The sequence below is a fragment of the Neopsephotus bourkii genome, unplaced genomic scaffold (genome assembly GCF_033783945.1).
Source record: "Neopsephotus bourkii isolate Nb327-2 ecotype Australia unplaced genomic scaffold, CSIRO-AGI_Nbou_v1 NB_1234, whole genome shotgun sequence".
Taxonomy (NCBI): Eukaryota; Metazoa; Chordata; class Aves; order Psittaciformes; family Psittacidae; genus Neopsephotus; species Neopsephotus bourkii.
The window spans coordinates 1,473,518-1,494,965 of NW_026901719.1; the positions used below are offsets into that span (position 1 = coordinate 1,473,518).

The window sequence follows — 21,448 nt, forward strand, 5'->3', positions numbered from 1 at the left end:
CTGAAAAGTAAGAATAGCTCAGTCTTACCCATCCTTTCTTTCTTTGGTACTCGGCTGCACAGGGAAGACACTATCATCACACTGAAAACATTTCAAACAGGAACATAGAGATCTATGCATGTTAATCTGGGATGGGATTTTCCCCCAGAAAATGCAACAGCCCTCCCATTCATTCTGTACCACACCATGCGTGTGCGGTATTGACTGGCATTCCTGTAAACGTCTTGTCAACACTCTTCATGCTTCTTGGTATGTTAAATCTGTCCTTGCTCAATACAGCAACTAAAAGAAAGCTTTAGCATCTGAGAACTGGAGTGCTGAAGTATGGAAGTTTCTTTATAAAAAATAAAATTCACTTACAAGGTGTTACAAAGCAAATTTATTTGGTGACCAAATGGAAGCCCATACAAAACACTGGATTTCTGACAAAACCCGCCAAAAACAAGAGCGAAGACAAATGCAGGACTGTTCATAACCCTTTTCCCTCCTCCTGTCTCACACAAGGTTTTCAGTTTAATCACACCAGTAGTAAGTCTTGGAGAGTGGGGCTTTTAATTTCAGTGTTCAATTTAACTCCATTTTGTCACACCTAAAGTGAAGGAGCTAGAACTGAAACTAAAATGCTGCTTTGAAAAAACATTGTAACTAATAGTAAAACCAAAGATTCTCTAAACTGCACCACAGACTTACTTTGGTGCAGCTGCCTGCTGCAGAGGGCACAGCAACTGCTGGTGTGTATTAAAAACTATACATGCCATAGAGATACACCGGACATAGTGGGCATGAACTGAAGTTAGAGGTTGAGTTGTGACCTGCTTCTATTGCCAGAAAGACACATGAATCTTTGTCACAAGTAGAACAGCATAAGGTTCCTTTGCCCTGGCACAGAAATGCTGCTTCATACAAAACAATATGTAGCAGCAGTACTTCACAGAATGTCCTTGGAAGCATCCAGGGTGCTATTTTCTAAGGTAGTCACCAGCACTGAACGGCCAGTTCTGCCTCTCTTACATAGACCACTTATGTGCTTCCCTCCACCTGGTCAGTGATTAGTGGGACAAGCACAATTGACCAAAAGTAGAGAGTGACAGAAGTGGAGCAAAACACTGTACAGATGGATGAGTACACACACAGAAGCACATCTAACTTGCCTATGTTTAAGCTTTGTGCATGTAATATGCAGGTGGGCATGGGAAAGCTGCACCTAAAATAAACATAGCTCTCAGGGTTACATGGCTTCCACACCTCCATAAACAGCATACAGATGTACACTTATCTATCAAACTAGTATGTCTCCTTTAAAGCTTTAACCCAATTACATACTTTTTATTTGAATGGCAAAATTTACTTTAGGCATTGGCCTCAAGAGCACTTTGTCCTCTTAAGTTTCTCTTCTGCTAAATAGTTCTCTGACAGACAGGACCACATCAGACTTCACCCCTACTCTCCCCACCCCCTTCATTAAAACGTTTTTTTGATATAATATTTCTTTAGAGTCGAACTTCTGCCAGACAAGCATCAGTCTGGAACAAAAATTTCCTGCTTTTATTATAAACCTTTGAAAAAGAATTCAAATGGCTGGCCTACAGTAATTTAATATATTGTATCTTGGCCAGTGGACTCCCGGTTCTCAAAAAAACCCTCCAAGATCAGCAGACATAACACTTCAGGCTGTGCTGTGTTAAACAGGATCCAAATGCTACTATGTTAAGTGAGACTGAAAAATGGGATCACTCATTTCCTAAATGGGAAAAGCAGACAATTTGTATAGTCTTTTTTCTTTACCTCACTGCTTTAAATTTTCATGGTTCACTGACTACAGACATTGTTATTTTTCTTGCAAGCATGGACAAGGCAGGCAGGTATCAAATGAGTGAAACTATGACTTTGGACAGGTTTATGTTACTGTCTCTCCTATTGACAGCTTGACAATAGCTACTCACTACTTGACAACTGTATGTAGGTAGAATGGACTGTGATCATCACTGATAGGCAAGAAAGATGCTGCCCTTGCCAGTCTCTGCCCCAAAGCCCAACCAAACCCAAAATTTGCGCTTGTTTCTTTCAGCAGCACAACTTGACAGAGACACAGACCTGTGGCAGGTCAGAGCACAGACCAGGCACTCACAGCTTAAGGGGAATAATGGGCCAGTATTTGGGCTGCTTTTTGTCACAGCTTCTATCAAAGATAAGCTGCATGGCAGCCTCCATTGCCTGGATTTTTTCAGCTTCAGCACCGTACAGCCTCTTCATTTCCGCCATTCGCCTTTCCCCAGGTCTTTCTGTGGGTGGCTGCACGGAACGTCCTGTCCTTTTATGAAGGTCTTGATCAGCCTCCACATACTGGTTCTCAGCTTCCAGCTGCTGTTGTCTCCCTGGACAAATAAACCACAAGAGATGTAAATTACTGGGATATCAACCAAACACATTTTATTTAAACTTCTTAAAATGTTACATATTCAAATCTGTGCTGGGTCTAAGCGCTGATATCCACACTTCCAAGGGTTCAGCCAACTCCTGCAACTTACAAAACAAACTGCATGTTATTTGTCCTGCTGTGCTCATTATGCATAATGACAAATTCCTACTAAATATTATGATAAAACCAGGCTGGAAGAAGTGGGGAGAAAGGAAGAAGATCCTGGAACTGAATCCTAAAACTGTAAAAAACCTCTGAATTATTAATAATGTAAAAATCATCATTGCTTATTTCTTCCCCTTGTATACCTCTTAAAGAGAAAAAACAAACAAAAAACCCAAACCAATCCCCCCTCCAAAAATCAAAAAACCAAACAAGAGAGCTGTTTCCAAAGTAATGACTTAGCAGCTGAGATAGGAAAACAATGCACAGGACAATGCAACTTCAGCTGAACCACAGCCAAGAGAAAATGTAATCAGTTACTACACTATGAAAATGAACAGATTGCTCTGTCATGTAAGTGTGTGCCATTAAGTGCATCCAATGAAACACAGCTGTTAAGTGTTAAACTATCCAATCTCATCCATTTCTCAAGACTTGCAGAGTTCACAACTGGCAGCATTACTTCTATTGCTTTGAAGACAAACCAAAACAGCACGCAAATCCCTGCATCATTCTTTTAAAAAGGACTTAAAACAGTTGAGAGCGGTGAAACACTGTCATCAAAAATCCTCTTTGGGAAGCCCAATCACGAAGCAAAGAACTTGATTTTGTGTGCCCAAACTTACCTCTACTTCCTGGTTGCTGCTCTGATGGAACCAATAATGCTCTGTGAAATTAAGACAGCAAAGTGCTATACAAGACTCCCCTCTTATGGGGACATTTCTACAAGATGAAGAAAATCACCTGGCAGTTGGGACTCTTTGGCTATCAGTAACAAACGAGGGCTGTCAACGCTGCATCACAGCAACAGTTCACTACTAATGACAGCACCTTCTTTTTTTTTTTTTTTAACCTCCAAAGGGGCAGAGTACCCACTGGTCAGGATGCATTAGTCACATACAGGACATGCTTCTCAGCATTTGGTGCTGTGTACCTCTTCCCTCATTCCCCTAAGACAGAAATTTAGCTTCCAATAAACACGACATCTGCAAACCCTAACCCAAAGTTAAATACCCTGACATATCTGTGTCAAACATCTGCAGTTTATTTTTACAGTGGAAAGTACTGTACAGAGCAGTCAACTGTCTGTCAGCCTTCCTAAATGAATTACCCCTCATTCACAGAAAATAGGTATTTTAAACAGTATACTCAGAAACTTCAATTTTTGCATCTGTCTGACAGGGCCACAGAAAGCTTTTGTCCTGTCATTCCAAATGCCATCCACAGTTTTGTGCTGGTAGCCAAAGGGCAGAAGGGCTTGAAAGACTATTAGCAATCTATTCCAGAGAACTGCTTTACTTTTTGCTTTAAAGGCACACCCCTGAAGAGAGCTTCACTGCCAGGATTCATGAGGAAACATACATTAGAGTCTGTATGTGTTTTTGGAAGAGTCAGATTTATTTGGTGTCAGGCCATTTTAACCAGAAGGTTTAAATTAAAAGAACTAACATTGCCTAAGGAGGGCCGAGCACTATGTGGACAGGCTATGGCACCCAGGCTGTGACTACACGGGCCCCTTGCATTCCATTGATGCAAACTTTCTGGGACACCAGACTGCCCACAACTAGGTAACACGCTTTTAAGCATGAACTTGATGCAACATACACTGAATAGAGTTAGAAAAAAATCTGTGCTGGAAAATGTCTCTCATTGTAGGTTATGCAGCAAAACTCTGGCAGGGCAATGAATGGAACCCAGATTTGTTAGCTCTCCTGGGCCACAGAGATAATCCCTTGTATTTCTGTATTGCCCATGGAAATTTTTTATTCATTAGTTCCATAGCTGCATGCTAGAGACAACTGCTTCCTCGCTTGTTTGCCGTAGAATGCTCTCTGACAGCTCATTGCACAACTAGTACTTAAGAAAAATTAATTTCTCTGGAGACAGATAATGAATTCTTTGGTTTGGAAATTAAATGGGTCTCTAGCAGAAGCTTTATAATGGATGAGTGGATTACAGTTTAGTGTGCGTCATCTCCAATTTGCAGCAGAGTAGTTCATGAACCCGCAGATCTTAATGTTAGCAATCAAAATAATACCAGTTTAAATTGTATTCTCAAAATTACCTACAAAAATCTGAAGCATACTGTTTACACTAATCAGATGTACTGCTTTTAACTTTCTAACCTGACTCTCACCATTCCATAGCTACTGCTTAAAAATTCCCAGAGTGACTCTTATTACAGAGTCTCAGACATGTAAATCAGGTCTAGAGGTCAGACAGGCTGGGGACAGAAATCTGCTACAGTGACCTACTATTTTTTGCACCAAAGTCTGAAATTTGAGCATAGAACATGGCAGCTGCTGCTGGTAATATAACTGTGACTGTGTGAGATACACTGCTGTTTCAAATCAGTTATTGTCATGGTAGTATCTCTCCAGAAAACCCCACTGACCATGACAGCGCTACTTGCTGTCACAGTCACCCAAGGGAAGAACAGCCATGAAACTATAAATGAGTATGTAAACTACTCCTTTTCCGAGAGCAGTATTTCGAGCCAAACACAAAGATAAAAAATTGATGACAGCAGAGAAAGTTTTGTCCTGTTGAGGGGCATGCTAAACCTTCTTTGGTGGGGCAGGGGTCAGGAAATTGAACTGCTCTTCTTTCCAGCAGCCTGCTTCTTTCTGTTACCTCAAGATTTACTTTGAAAACATACAAAGCAATAAATCTGCAGCTAAATGGGGAACTACCTCTTCATCAAGAATATTACAAGAAGCATCGGACAATGTAAAAAAAAAAACAACCAAGCAAAAAAAAATAATTCTCTATAGCCCTAAACCTATAGAGTTAACTAGAATTTCTCTGAAGAAAGCACCAAACACCCATCCATGAATTAGATAACAAGGTTTATGAAAACCCTAATTCTGAGCCGGCAGCATTACATCCCCAGCACATTCTCAAGTCATAGTTTCACACTCCAAATTTGTAAGTCATTGTGCTGCCAAGTTATAAATGTGAAACAAATAATTTTTACACAGTTCTAAGTAGTTCCGCCTTCCACTTCACACAGTGAAGAATGTGCTTTCTTTTAAAGCATTCAGCTTCAATCACTGGCAGGCTTCCCCCATCATGGAACACTATCTTGCAAATGTTCACAAGGCAGGCAGGCAGCTGCAGTGATTGCTGGTCCCTGTGCAAAAGAAAAGCATTGTGGGCATTTTCCTAATTGGTCAGGTCTATTTCTTCCCAAAGATACTTTTCATCTCTTCAAGACCTTTTCAGAATTAACTTATTCCCACCAAGTCCAGTTCTGCTGGGAAGTCATCACTACCTGGCCAAAACTAGTTGAGACATCTTTTTCCAAACACAGTAAAGCCTTTTTTTATTCATATTTAAGGAATACCTAACTCATACTGCATCCTGAACATCATCAGTGATTCCAGGCCTTTTGAAAAAAAGTTTTGGGGTGGTTGTTTCTTCCCTTTCCCCCTCCTTTTATGGACGACTTAATCTAGGATATCCTAGCTGAAAAGTAAACAAATATAGACAATTACCTTCATCCTCAGGTAGTGCCAAAAGCAGGATAAGCAGTAACTAGTATATTAGCTATTCACTGCATTTGGGACTTCATATGTGCACAAATGCCCTCTTACATACTTTCAGCAAAACCATGACCTAAGCCCTTTAAGACATAAGCAGTTTTCCCCATAGGCCCTTAGAAAATCAGATCTGTTATTTCTCTGATTTTATGAAAAGGAAAATGTTATAAACTTTTGGTAAGTTTGATTCATTTTGCTCTTCTCTCTTTGTAATACCCTTTGAGAAGCTTAAGTAGTAACAAAAAAGATCTCATCTCTGGAATTAATTCTTTTTTTCATTAAAGTAAAAAGAAAACAAAACCGCCAAAACAAGGAAAAAAACCAACCCTAAACCCCAAACCCAAATAAATTCCCTTATTTGGAGAGAAGTCTCAGTGGAGAGACTCTTCAACATTAAAAGGAGATGAAAGTTGGGAGGGTAATTATCTATGTTGGATTTTTATGACAGATTTATACCCAACATTGTGTGGTTTCTCATATCATTTTTAGCTCTCAGCATTTATACATCCAACCCTCAGGTCACTGTAACCAGTGATCATACGCAGCATGGTAATGTTTCTTATACAACTTTCTCCACAGTTTTCTAGGTGCTCACACCCTCCAGTCTGCCATGTTCTGCCCCACATGATCGTAGTTATGGCAAGAGACCAAGAGCTTGCTCCCCTTAAGTGTCAAATGGCCTTTATTGACTGTGAGTTTCTTGCTTAGTTAGCACATTATTATTCAAGCAAATAATGCACTTTCCCCAGCCTTGATCTGCTTTTTCTTTTCCATGATTTCAGCCTGACCTATACCCCTGTTCACATATTTTTCTGCTTATTTCAAATGATGACTGATTTTCTGTTACTACTGCATGTGCACTTTCTGAACTTTCTCATCTTGTCTTAAATGCTACCTGAACTGATCTTGCGCAGCCCCCACTAACAGAGTTAAAAACACTACCCATTTCTATTGATTAAAAACTCCTAGTTCTCTCTTTGAATGCCACTTCCCACAAACCTATCTGCTGTGTTGAATGTTCTGCCCACACAAGGTTCTCAATGCAAAATGCCAGCTTCTTCATCTCCCTAGAAAAGCTGTGTACCTTTGCAATAAACTTATGAGTTTTTCTGAGGTGACAGCATCAGACCAACTTATTATGCCCATACTTGCATGAACCAGGCATACAATGGGGAAAACCAAAATCTTTGCCTAAAGGAATTCCAACAAAATAAGCACTTAAAACTGGGGATTTGTAAACAGGATATTCAAGGAGTTTAATTTCTACAGAGACCCACAGAGGTCTGGATTTCCAGAGGGCTGTCATCTCAAGAATTACTTTTCATCAAGTGCAAAGCTTTGCAGGATGAGAGTTTCCATCAGTGGGAGGCTGTGAGATACAAACAATTGTGACTTACCCCCACATCTCTAAAGATAAAACATTCTGGGTTGCTGAAAACAGCATGGTCTGGCTTGCTGAAGGGTTACTTTGAAACACCAAGCAACTTACAGAAATTACGGAAACATACTGAAAGAAGAGAGTGAAGATTTTATGTTAGAATGAACAGCCTCATTCTGGCTATAAGTTCGTTTAGAGAAAACAGACTTACGTTTAAACTCCTTAAATTTAAAAAATAGTGCTTGCAAAAAAACAAGCAAAAGATTACAGATGACACAATGTAACTTCCCCTTCCCATTTTTAACAGAAGCCCAATCTTCAAAGAAGTGGAGACAGCCAGGCAGTATCTTACCATGACAGCAGTCCAACCTATGCACAAAATTCAAATGCTGTAGCTGGCTTGAAAACACCAATTTGGAATAAAAGCGACTTTTTTTTTTTGGGAACAACTGCCTGCAACAATAACCTCTCAGCATCCAGAGTCACAACCACCCTGACAAAGAAATACAAAATATGCTGAAAATATTAAATTCACAAGTATCTAACGCTGACAAGTTTTCCATCTGCTAGTTGAGGAGGGAATGAGTTAAAAGAAATTGAATATTTCACCACACATATCTATAAGTAATGCAATATTCTCAAGAAAAAAGAAAATGTTCTGTTACAAGCTTTGAAGCAAGAGCAGATGTGATTCCTTGGCAAGCTTGTGGCAGTCTGAAACCATGGTTCCATGCACATTTTTCTTGCCTTAGCTACAAAACCAGCTTATGCAGTTTCTGCTCCTGCTCCCTTCCTTCTTCCTCAGCTTCATGCTCCAGCTCACTCCCAGGCCCCTCTACAATTGTCTAAGGGGCCACACAATGAATCCTAAAAAAATCCCATCAACAAACAAAACTCCCACCCCAACAAGTTATATTTAATCCTGGTACAGGTCAGTGTCTTGGCAAAACACATGCTGAACTAAAGGGGCAGCACTGGAGCAGGACTGAATGGCTAGGAAGAAAAACTGCTTAACGTCACCTTGGCACAGAGACATGTTCAGTGAAGCACAGTCTGACTGAAAACCTATTGGTAAAAGCAGGAAACAGTCCAAGGTGAAAGAGTATGCTCCCCAAGAAAGGCATGGTTGCAACAAGCTGTCTAAGCAGACAGCACTGCAAATCTGAAGTACTTAGTTTGGTACCTTCTCTTTCACTGTAATACAGATTTTCTAGTCATTTTGAAGAGGTCAGTTCTGTAGAAACAGAGGAAAGCTACTTAACAAGACTGCAAACAGAGAAACTAGTTTTGAAATCAGAATTAACAGTAAGCCAGGAAGTAAGGTTACAACCAAGGTGTTCCACTTCCAGGTTTGCTACTGGGTGGTACATATCACTCTCAAGTTAATTAAGCACATGCCTCACTGTAATAATCTGTGAAATGATTTTCATACTTTCCTACCTGACAGAGTTTTAAAGAACTAATTATCTCACGTTATTTTGAAATCTGTGGGTTAAGCAACTGGCAGAAAGTTACACAGTAAACCAGAGAACAAAGAAACTGATTACTATTTTAGAACTAGGATTAAAACCCAAGAAAGGTTGTCTTGTGGTCTCCAAAACAAACTGCCAAAGATCCTAGATGGAAACAATACAAGCCTTCATGTCCGTGTTTACACTAGCAGTAGGTTACACTGGTTACTGCCCAGCTAAACAAGAAATCACCTTTCCTGTATTCTCTTCTAGTACCTTCCACAATGAAACCCTTAAGAAGGAATATTCTTATCCCAACCAGAAAATGAACTGAAACAATCAAACCCCATAAACACCAAACAACCAGCTAGCCCAGTGGAACCTCAAGTGAAAGCCTCCTCTAGAAATCTGAATCAGATAATGTATTATAATCAGATATACATATGTGCGTCGAGGACAGAAAACACACAGGTGAGCCCAGAGTAACCAGGGGTCTGTATCACACCAGAGACACCAAGATGTCCAGGCTGTATGCTTGTGATGGAATTAAAGGGTGAGGAAGCTGCTGATCAGCCACTGCTTAGAAATTAGTACAGGATCAGGCACTGGCAGCTGCCTCTAGTAAGGATCAAGTCTGCAGCAATAAGATTAAATGCAGACCAGCTGACTCTGCACTCCCATCCCCCAAAACAACTCCAATCTGTCACTGATGGCAACAATGCTGACGCCAGACAAAGACACCAGTGCTAGAGTAAACAGAAGGATTACTTAAATCTATATATAACTGTATCCATATATGCACACACATATATTTGTGGCACAGTCAGAGGAGACTGAACAAGGAAATGCTCAAATTTAAAAGCGCTTCTTTAAAAAGAAGCCAGCACACTGAAGAAACATGAGTTTCACAATCATTTTTTGTATGTGCCCTGCATAGAAATTAAGTACATGCACTTGGAAGAAAGTGTTCCATGATGTAGTGTGCTGGACAACTAATATGGAAAGTTTGGTGCTTCCGCACAAAAATAAATAAATAAATATATAAAGGAAGTAGCCTGTGTTAGTCTTCCTAATCAAACCTGCATATTCAAACCTCATACTGAAATATCTTTCTTGACTCCAGCCACGAACTACACTGCTGAACTCAAGTCTGGTTTATTGCATGAGATGAGGAAGCAGCTCAGTAGTATCTGCAGGGAAGTCTGCTACTTGATGAAAAGCATTTGAAAAACAATTCCTTGTGACCATGTCACTGATTTTCTGAAAGGAAGCATACTCAGGTTATGAACTGACCTTTCAGCTAACTGGCAGGTCCACAACTTAGCATTAGCTACCGCTGACATGTGGAATTAAATAAAAATCTCTGACCTGGATAAATTAATTCCAGCAAGTAAACACTTGGGGGCTTTTCCATGCTGTTAGTAAACTACAGTGTGCTGCCTGACCAATCATTTTGAAAGAGACATCTGGAAACAGGGTCAAACTAATGGAATTAGCAAAATATATCAAATTCTGGGAAAGAAAGAGATGAGAGGTAGCTTTGGAAACTTAAGCCTACTTCTGACCTTCTGAGCTTCTCATTGCTCATTTCAACATTGTAGTAAATTAAATATGCTTAAATACATGACGATAAATGCTATGCCCAGTATTAAAATCACAACAAAAAACACTTCCCCGAGCTGAGCAGCTCCAGAGAGGAGCCTTCAACACCGGACCGAGGGCAAACCCCGCCTCCAGGAGCCTCAGCTCCGAGCGGCGAGAGCCACCGAGGGAGCCCCGAGCCCTCGCCAGGCCTTGCCCAGGAGCCGGCAGCTCCGCTGAGGCGGGCGGGGACTCACAGGGGCGGGGCCAGGAGGAACGGCCCCGCCCTGAGCACGGAAAACCCGCCCCAGGGAGCGCGAGCGAGGCGGAGCGCTGTGCGGCAGTCAGTCCGGGAAGGTGGGGAGCAGGTGAGGAAAGCCAAGGCCCAGTTAGAATTAAATCTGGCCAGGGATGTGAAAGATAACAGGAGGGGATTCTATAGGTATGCAGCAAACAAAAGACAGACTAGAGATAATCTGGGCCCTCTCTGGAAGCTATCAGGAGAACTGCCTTCCCTGGATCTGGAGAAGGCCGAGATTCTTAATGACTTTGCCTCAGTCTTCACTGGCAAATGCTCTGACCACACCACACAAGTCTTGGAAGGCAGACACAGGGACTGTGAGAATGAAGGCCTTGGACCGCTGGATGTGAGGGTCTGGTTCGAGACCATCGTAAAAACCTGAACGTGCACAAGTCCATGGGACCTGATGAAATCCATCCGCGGGTCCTGAAGGAGCTGCTAAGGAGCTGGCAACGAAACTGCTAAGCCACTGGCCACCATATCTGAAAAATCATGGCAGTCAGGTGAAGTTCCCAACGACTGGAAAAAGGGAAATATAACCCACATTTTCAAGAAGGTGAAAATGGATGATCCAGGGAATTACAGACCAGTCAGTCTCACCTCTGTGCCTGACAAAATCTTGGAGCAGATTCTCCTGGAAGGCATGCTAAGGCACATGAAAAACAACAAGGTGCTTGGTGACAGCCAGCATGGCTTCACTAAGGGGAAATCCTGCCTGACCAATTTGATGGCCTTCTATGATGGGGCTACAGAACTGATGGACAGGAGTAGAGAGTTGACGTCATCTACCTGAACCTCTGCAAAGCGTTCGACACTGTCCCACATGACATCCTTGCCTCTAAATCAGAGACATTAATTTAATAGATGGACCACTCGGTGGATAAAGAACTGGCTGGATGGCCACACGCAAACAGTTGTGGTCGATGGCTTAATGTCCGGCTGGAGACCAGTAATGAGTGGTGTCCCTCAGGGATTGGAGTTGGGACCAATCTTATTCCACATTGTTGGTGACATGGACAGTGGGATTGAGTGCACCCTCAGCAAGTTTGCCGATGACATCAAGCTGTGTGGTTCGGTTGATACGCTGGGGGGAAGGAATGCCATCCAGAGGGACCTTGACACGCTTGTGAGGTGGGCTGATGCCAACCTTATGAATTTAACCATGGCAAGTGCAAGGCCCGACACCTGCGTCAGAGCAATCCCAGGCACAGCTACAGGTTGGGCAGAGAAGAGATTCAGAGCAGCCCTGTGGAGAAGGACTTGGGGTTGTTGGTGACGAGAAAATGAACATCAGCTGGATTCAGTGTGTACTTGCAGCCCAGAAAGCCAACCGTATCCTGGTCTGCATCAAAAGGACATGATCCTGCCCCTGCAGGTTGAAGGAGGTGATCCTGCCCCTCTACTCTCCTGAGACCTCACTTGTGGTATTGTGTGCAGTTCTGGTGTCCTCAACATAAAACGGACATGGAACTGTTGGAACAAGTCCAGAGGAGGGCCACGAGGATGATCAGGGTTTGACACTAGAAATACTTCCCGAGTCAGTTACTGGAGTAGAATTTTGAGCACTGTCTTCTTTCCAAAAGGCAGGTGGGGTCCTGGCCTTCAGAGAGTTAAGCTGTACTTCTTAGCAGCTGGGAGCTCCACGTCTCCCCTCTTTTGCTTCAGTGGGGCAATTCTCACATGAAGGAAGTGTGTAAATTACTTGAGAAAGAGAAGACTTTAAATGAGGAAAGTCATCAGACTAAAAGCCTGACAGTGCATTCATGACAGTGGCCAATGACTAATGCCAAGGGAAGAATGCAAAATCAGGGTATGTAAATAACTACACATCACCAACTTTATGTACTGAGAAATGGAGAGATCAGAGGCAGATACTTCTTGCACTTTTCCAAAGTCATTCAGATGCTCTACCATCTACTGCCTCAACACCTCCTCCGCCAACATGTCACACATGTTGCAGCCTCCATAGTCTGGACTCTTCTACAGATTTTCAGCTTCCCTCCCACCATACCAGTGGCCAAAAAGCCCAAAGCAATGACAAGAAATGAATTTTCAAGTGAGTCTTCCAACCCTCTGCTTAGCAACCACATCAGAAATTGCAGACCTTCTAGATATGAAGGTACTCTGCAAGCTTTGTGCAGAGTGGGAGAACAGTGGCATTGGATTCCTAGTATATGAAGAACCATATTAAAATTGGGGCCCACCATGATCTTTGGAGACTCACATTCCTTGGCAGAGTTTCTCCAATTACTATGAACAGAGAACTGACTTTAGCTCAACAACCACCACTTCAGCAATTACAAATGAAATTAAACCCACAAGATTCTTATCCAGCTAAATCTGAACAACAGCAATCAATAGTGTAACACTCATGCTATTTATTTAGTACAAACCTAATTTCAGTGCAAATATCCATTTCAGATTTATTTTCTATTTTACATTGCCCCATGATTTCAGTGTACTGTAGAGCAGTGTTATGACAACTCAGACGTATGTCCTTGAAAATATCAGGGGGAAAGCTCTGGCGGCCAAACAAACAGGTCTGGGTACTTTGGAGGCCAATAGCAATTATAATACCAATAGCAATTATAACACCAATGAACAGCTGGATCAGTCTATACTGAATAATTCATATGGCTGCAGCACAACTATTTCTTGGTGTGCTGTCACATCAACCTTCTCTACTTTCCTGATAGAAAGGGAAGTGCTATCACCCCTCTACTGGCTTAAACCACAACACTAGTACAGGTCCAAATAAAAAGAAAATGGACACAAATTCCTAGTGCAGGACGGTGCTTTAGATTCCTTGATATGGGCTTCATAGCAGATCACATCACAAGGTAGGAGAGCTGCTTAACACAGCCACTGGAAAAGACAACACTAACAACGTCCCCTTGCACGTTGGGGTTTAAGATGCATCATCCTTTGGCTACAAATGACTATCTCCCTTCTTCCTGGAAGGCATGGATGGAAGAGAAAGATTATTATTTTGGACATCTGTTTCTAAATTCCACCTCTGTTGCAAGCTTTTATGGATCTAGCCCCAAATGGCACGTCCAAGGTCATCATGGAAGTCTATAAAGGCCACCCAAGTCTGAGATGGGGAGCCTAACAGCCTCTGTCTGTCTCTCTCACTCCATTTTGAGTATGTGAGGAAATCAGATTCAAAAAGACCCTGGCAGCCAGAAGTCTCTGAACTCTCAGTTTCTGCCTCTGCAGCACCCACGTCTCCCAAACGACAAGGGATGTGAATTCCATCTGTATGCTTCTGATAAAACTGAGGCACAGTGAGAGATGTTGAAAAGGAAATGATGCCTTTGAAGTCTTGATATTAACAACACCCAATAAAATTAACAGGGGTAAATGTTGTGTCTCCAAGCAAATCTGTACAAGTTTGTAACAGATACATCTAAAATGTGTAACACTTGAGATATTTTGCTGCCCTGCTCTGTTGCAGATTCTTAGCAGATTTTGTAGATAAAGAGCACCGTTTTTCACAAATACTCCACTGCTGAAACTTTAAACATTCTTGGTACAGAAGCAGGTCCCCCCAGGTAGATACAAAAAAAGGTTGTTAGAAAATGCTTAATTCACAGCCCACACTACCACTGTTTCCACTTACAGGGTTGAGAGTACTATGAATGAATTGAAATTTATCAGCACAGAACTGAGACAAGAGCTCTCTCCCTGTCTCCAAAGTAAAATCATTCAGAGATACAGAAATGCTCCATGTGGCATTTAGATGGAACCAGTAACTAAGGAATTTTAGGGGAAGGGGAAAGTGCATAAACTGTAAAGACAGACTGTCCAAGCTGAGTGATTAGCACAGAGCAGCTTTTATGCCACTTTTCCCTAGAGCTGTGTCTGTCAGCATGGTCTCACCTGCTCTTTTCCGCAGCAGCTGCAGCTGCTTTCACAGGCTCCCCTGCAGGGGCAAAGAATGGGGAGAAGACCAGAGGAGCCACTCAGAGCAGCTGCAGATGCTAACAGCGTAAGTAAGCAGGCAGACCTGCCTTCAAAAAATTAGCAGCACGAGTTCTGAGTTTAAGTAGTGTCTGCATCTTCCCACACTGAACTGTTCCCATGTGAAGCAATCTTCCGTAACAGCATTCTGAAAGCTGGTTTTGCTCTTACAAGACTGGGGAAGGATTCCCTGTTCTATATGTGGCATCACAGCCCTGGAGTCTACCTGGTAGCTCTTTGCCAAAGCCCAGGTACATCCCAGCAATGCCCTCAAACCTTTAAAACTGCATGGACACAAAACAGGCGCTGACACTCTGCTTACTTGACCTAAAACTGAGTTACTGCATGTATTTTCTTTGTAAAGAGAAAGTTTCAATAGCTAATTCATCACAGCAAGCCACTGACCTGTTTCCACAGGAACTTTCTGAGACCAGCAACTATCAACACACAGCTATCGAAAGCAGATCTAGCACATGGATGGTGAGGGACAGAGCAGCTGAGAGGAGCAATGATCTGCCTCTGTCCTGCACATCTCATTCTCATATCCTCAAGACAAGTCACAGACATCCAGTCAGAAGTAATTTTACCACAGAGTTACTAAGAGCAGCAACAATTCAAGATTACCAGACTTCTCTTACAGCCTCATGAATAACTTAACAGTTCTGTGGGAGAAAGAGTAGCTCAAATCCTGTATTTGTTCAGCAAAGATAATGTTGACACAATGTGTTCTGCTCGCAGGGATGACATCTAACTTAAATGTTAGCAAAAGGTGTGGAATGAACAATTCTTCTCAGATCATATTGTTCATTCTTTTACCACTTGAGGCTTTTGCTTACTTCCTGCTAAGGTACCTAAAATCCCTTATAAATCTGAAGAAATTGAAACTCTCAACAAGCCACTTGTGGTATGCACTATCTCCGCTACTGTAACAGGAACACATTAGACAGACAAACAAAGGGTGACAATTTCCAACACAGGTTTCCAAAGCTTGATACATATTAAAACAGAACTCTTCATTTCCATCAAGTATAAGAGGAAATAGAGGGTGTTTGACACCCTGGCATTCCTCTAAAACAATGCCTACGCTACAGCTGCACTGAACCACATAAGCTTCTTTTCCCGTGCTCCTAGCTATGAACCTGCTGTAAGTCAAATACCAGAAATCCACAGCATGCTTAGGAAGGTTTGAGCCCAGTACAGCCACTTGAAGACAGGGAAGTGGCATTCCAGGCCCCAGCTCTACCCAACTGTCCAGGCTGCATGCACGCACAGGAGCCTGGTCCACAGCATCCTCAGATGCCACCTGGAAGCTGAAAACTGGAGCATCTCTTAGCAGAAGAAAACAAGCCTGGCCTTGCACTTGCATAGTTTTAGGGGTTGCCAACAGTGTCAAAAAGTTTCAGCCAGAGGCACATAACGAAGAAGAAAAATTTCACGTATAATTTCCAGTTCTGTTTATTAACCCTCACACAACTCTCCTGAGCATTCAGCAGAGGATTTCCGTTTCCAGGTGTCTCTGGTCCAGTGAAACAAAAACGCACAGTTTTCTCAGCAGCACCTCAAGCTTTCTAGTGTCTCTCTTCCATTAATTTCTGTAGTTGCAAGTACAGCATAATGTCCATTTGTTACAACATGTGTTGGATTGATAGGAAAGACACAGGCCCACATAGCAAACCTATACATACTCCTAAGCTCTAATTCTGTCCCTAGTATGAGATCCAAGGACATTTTCTTGACTATCACATATTCTAGGAACGTCTGAATTCTCAAATTGATACTTTTAGTACAGCGATAACATTTCTTATGAAACAGATACAAAACTATGCCCAACTGTTACTCTCCACATGCAATTCAGACCCTCTATTTTTGCAAGTACAGATTAGTTTTCAAAATTAGAACAGTAAAAATTGTGGCACTTTTCCTTGTTTCCCTAGTAAGAAGGCTTTTTTTTTTTTTTTCAGCTGTTGGCTTCCAGTACCAAATAACACAGCCTCTACACTGGACACAGCATGTGCACTTGAGAAGATTCTCCTGCTATACAACAAAAGGTTCAATCATCAAAGCAGAGACATGGTATAAAAGGAAAGCCTTTCACATTTCTCCTTCAGTTCACAGAGGAATGTGGTTCAGATAAATCTCCCTAACGCCCACATGTACTGCGGAGAACACTCTTCACAAGTATTTCTTCAGAAGCTTCAGCGATCCAACTTCTGAAGAGAATGGTAAAAGTTCACGTGACAACCAACGCTGACAAAGCCAAGGAAGTTGAGCAGACATATGTAACTTCACCATCCACACTGTTTTGAAAGTTTAGTGTAGGGAAGAAGAATTGAAAGAGATGCTGGTGACCAAGACCAAGGATCTGCACTACAGTCTGATGGAGAGAGAAACAGATGAAGAACAAGGAGAAGTGAAGAAAAGATGGAAAACATGGTGGCAAAAAGCCTCAATCAAAGTCTGCTTTCCAAGGAAGCACACAGGCCTTAAGCAAAACCAAAAGCTTCACAGATCTGTTACTATTCAAACAAGTTTCAAAACATGGAAAATTCCACTGCTCCCTCTTCACGGAAGAGGCAATGACAACTGTCATCTCTCAGAGAAAAAGAAACCCGAGGGAAAAACCCTACAAATTGCAGATTTGAAACAAACATCTTCATTCACCATTTCCTTTCAATTTTTTTAAAAGGTTTTCCATTTGGCATGAAAAAAGTTGAGACAACATTATTTTGGGAGAAGCTGGAGGGTATGTGTGGGCAATACAGAGGCTTTAATGGGAAAAGCTAGTCACAGAAATAACAATTGGCAGACTATTATCCGTCAGTAATGAACTGACATGATGGTACTTTCCTTTGCTTTTCTTTGTTTTTAAATAAAGGACACTGTCTCATTGCCTGCTGACTACTACAGAATGGTTCCTAATGTACTCGCAATACTGTACTCACTCGATTACAGAAGTCACTTTCTCTTATATGTAAAAAAGGGAACAAAGAAAAACTGCATAAGGACAAACTACATGTTTCAAAGGCTAAATTTAATAGTGTAATAAAATACATGCAATTAGATAATTTACAGATTTGCTGGGCTTGTACATCCTCCTTTCTTGCTTTTTTTTCCTTTTAATTCTTGCAGATATAAAAAGGTAACTTACAGTATTCTGTTCGTTACACCTAGGATGTTTGGAGAATTCGGTACACTATCTAGGTATGACAGGTATGGTAACCAAGAAATAACTTTATGCATTTCAATGGCCAGAGGGAAGATTTTTAAATGCAACTAAAAACATCCCCAAGAAGCACAGTGTATTAGGATCACCAGTTACATGAAGAACTAGAACAACAGACTAACCTGACAAGAAATCCCCCCTAAAAAACAGAATCACTACATAATTACAATTGCATATGAAGAAACAACTTCAGAGAAATGTAAACGGTCTGTAGGGGCATTACATTATAACCAAATGCACTATCTATCTAGAATACAAGATAAGTTTGCATTGCATTAATATGCTTGAGTTCATACAGCCTCAGCAAAACACTCCCAATCACTTCAGGGCATTCCAGGAACACATAACTTGACTGCAATACATGACACAAACCTAAAAACTAGTAAGAATTTGATATGAATTCAAAGACAAAAAGTAGATTGTTTTAGAAGAGGTTGGTTGTGAACAACTGTATCACTCCTGAAGTGTTAAATCATGCAGCAAGGCTCACAGTTTGCCAGTTTCAAAGGCTTTACTGTGCAAGTCAGCCAACCACTGCAAATGCCCACTGTGAAAACAGAAAAAAAAAAAAAAAATAAAAAATCATCACTACAGAAGTGAGGAATCTGCGAGTTCTTAAAGTCTGTGGCAGTTACTCTTCCTCTTTGACTGGTCTGACGGGACAGCTTTCTTTGAAACTCTTCTCTTTACAATTAGCATTAATGCTTGCATGGCACCATGCAGACACAAATGTCTTTCCCACCTACATCTCAGGCCTGTGTAAATCTTCCACAGTTAGACAGTTTGCAAGATCTTAGCCCCTGATGTCTGTGATCACCTCTAGCAGACTCTAGATCAAGCATTAGAAGTGAAGAGTCTGACATCAGCTAGGATTTGTTTCAGTGCTTTTGATTTTCCTTCTAAATGTTGATGAGACATGGATGAAGTGTGGGAACCAGCTACATCTTACTTGGGAAATCAAGACTCTCGTAATGCATATCCAAATAACTGTATTAATGCTGCATAGCATTTCCTAATTTTGCAGGGCTTGAAAAAACACCAGACTCATAGAAGTCATCCTTCACAAAGATAGATTAGATTTCCACCCCTCTGTACTAGCATCCCCTTCCTTATGTGCCAAATTCCCCTTTCTATTTGTCACAGTGCTCTTCTTTTCCCATGTGTCTCACACTTCAGTAAATTGCCAACAAACGTATCAAAGTTGCATGGTATTCATTTTAAAAGAAGAGCAATCCATGTGTCCTCTACCAAGTGCATGTCAAGGTGCAGGAGTCAAAGGCTGTGAACTCTTACTTATGCCAGAGAAAGAAAACATGAGAGACAGCCCTCCCCTTAACCTTCCTTAACAGCTGACTTACACTTCAACTGATCGCTAAAGTCACTATTGGTATTCCACTCTGACATACCCAAACATTACTTTCCAGTTCATAAAGAAAATTGAAAACTCTTACCATTACAAATGTCTCTGCTGGACATGGATGCCTGAATTTCAGGTGTTATTCAGCTTTTTAGTGCCCAAGTTTCTCTACAAATCTCCTCCTAAGCTAGGGGGAGCAGCCCAGGACATACAGTTGGGGATTAAAAGGAAAAGGCAGTTACTTAAGTAACTGTGGGTTTCTTTTGTAGATGCATTATCTCCATCTTCTTGAGCATTGATACAGAATGACAGAATCATTCTTCAGCACAGTGTGAAAGATATAACATGATAGCATCATTACGGATTGCAGCTTAATGAACCCCAAATTTCATTTTGTTCAGAAACAGCATCCAAGAAAATCAGTAATACTACCTCCTGAAGTAGAGTGGTACTGCCTTCAACATGTCTGCCATACCAGCATACTTCCATGCCATCAGGTAAACAATGATTTTCCTCTCCTCCTGCTGCTTATGTTTCTTCTTCTGAGAAACTTTAACAGAATTAGAAAAATCTGTTTCATTCTATTTTCCTTTTCCCTTACCACACAAACAAAAAGTTATTTCTGAACAAGATCGTATCATATTTTTTCCTACTCTCAAAATTTAGCATTTAGATAGCACTGTTCACCCAAGAGCTCTGCAGCACTTTAAAATGCCAATTAAATCAAGTACTTGCTTACTTTTTCATGCTTTGAGGAATTACAGGTTATTATTACTAACCTCACTTTAGCAGGGAAACTACTAACGAAACTGAGGCAAGTAGTAGCTAGAGACCAGATTCGGCTTAAATTTGAATGACGATCTGAAATAGTGCCACTGAAGTGAATGGAATTACGCTTACACAGAACTAGGCTACTACATGGCACGCAGCAGAGACCTAATTATTCCAAAAGGCTCCACGTACCTTCCACCTGTGGTGGAAGGAACAAAAGCAAAATCTATATACTGAGTCACAAACCTTTTCCCAATTCATCTGCTCATCATAAAGAATCAAATCATATTTTTAGCAAGAGCAGCCAGTGAGGGGTCAGGAAGAGATTAAATAGCTATACCAAGGTCATCTAGTGTATTTGCAGTAGAGAACATCTGTGAGGCCAGATTTCCAATTTCAAGGATACCACTTCAATCATTCACATACCTTTAAACACCACTAACCATAAAGATAACATAAAGCCAAAGAAAATAAACTGCATTTTCAGACACAAACAAGCATCTGAAAACATTATATACCTCAATAAAACAACATTTCAACAGAGAACACCAAGCTGATTCTGTGAACGCATTATGAGAAACGGATGCACGTCAGGCACTAACACTGAGCTTCTTGAGATCAACTGTGCATCATACTGATGGGAAGTGTGAAGTTAAGCTGAGGTGTTTCAGCTCACCAGATACCTCTGATCAAAGAATTTAAAACAACACAATTTTTATCTCTCCCTCCTCATCACTGTGTTTATTTTTAGAACATCTCCCTCTTCCAGAGAAAGCTCTATTAATCATTCATTCTGGGTATTTCCTACTGGATTCACATGGAAGTTATCTTCATCATGCTGCTTGCTTAAAACAGATAATAAATGTGCCTGCAGCATTTGTATATGCAGTAATGTGTCAATAAAGTACTGCATAATTTTTATTTAAGGATTTTATAGAAATAAAGATGACCAATACCTCTGAGGATTAAGACCTGAGAAAATTCATAAGTCTTTGGCTTACATTCCCTGCTTAAGGACTTGGGTCCAGATCAAGATGTAAAACAAAGAGAAACTTGTGGTATAGCACAGAATGAAGAGTACCCTAGGGATGCAGAGGGAGAAGAAAAAGGTCATGAAATTTTACTGTTGGGTTAGCCAAAGAATAACAAGCAAAATGGATGCTCCATGTTATAAAATACATTGAGGTTTTACTCTAGGGTGCAAAGAGGTAGTAAAGCACTTCCTTTGGGTTCCCTTCTCAAACATGTAGCATTTTAACTAGATTTAACCATAAAAATTCTGGAGTTTTTCCTTCAGCAC

General features: G+C 41.2%; 1 protein-coding gene across 5 annotated transcripts in view; it reads right to left on the minus strand.

Moving 5' to 3' along the window:
* Positions 1-364: 364 nt before the first annotated feature.
* The window catches only part of GEMIN8 (gem nuclear organelle associated protein 8), a 28,915-nt gene continuing 7,831 nt past the window's right edge, over positions 365-21,448 (minus strand). For all 5 annotated transcript variants that reach the window (XM_061364466.1, XM_061364463.1, XM_061364465.1 and 2 more), the window contains exon 5: positions 365-2,375. In XM_061364466.1, coding sequence (XP_061220450.1) covers positions 2,125-2,375 — 251 coding nt within the window. In that variant the 3' untranslated portion in view covers positions 365-2,124. The remainder of the gene's footprint in view (positions 2,376-21,448) is intronic.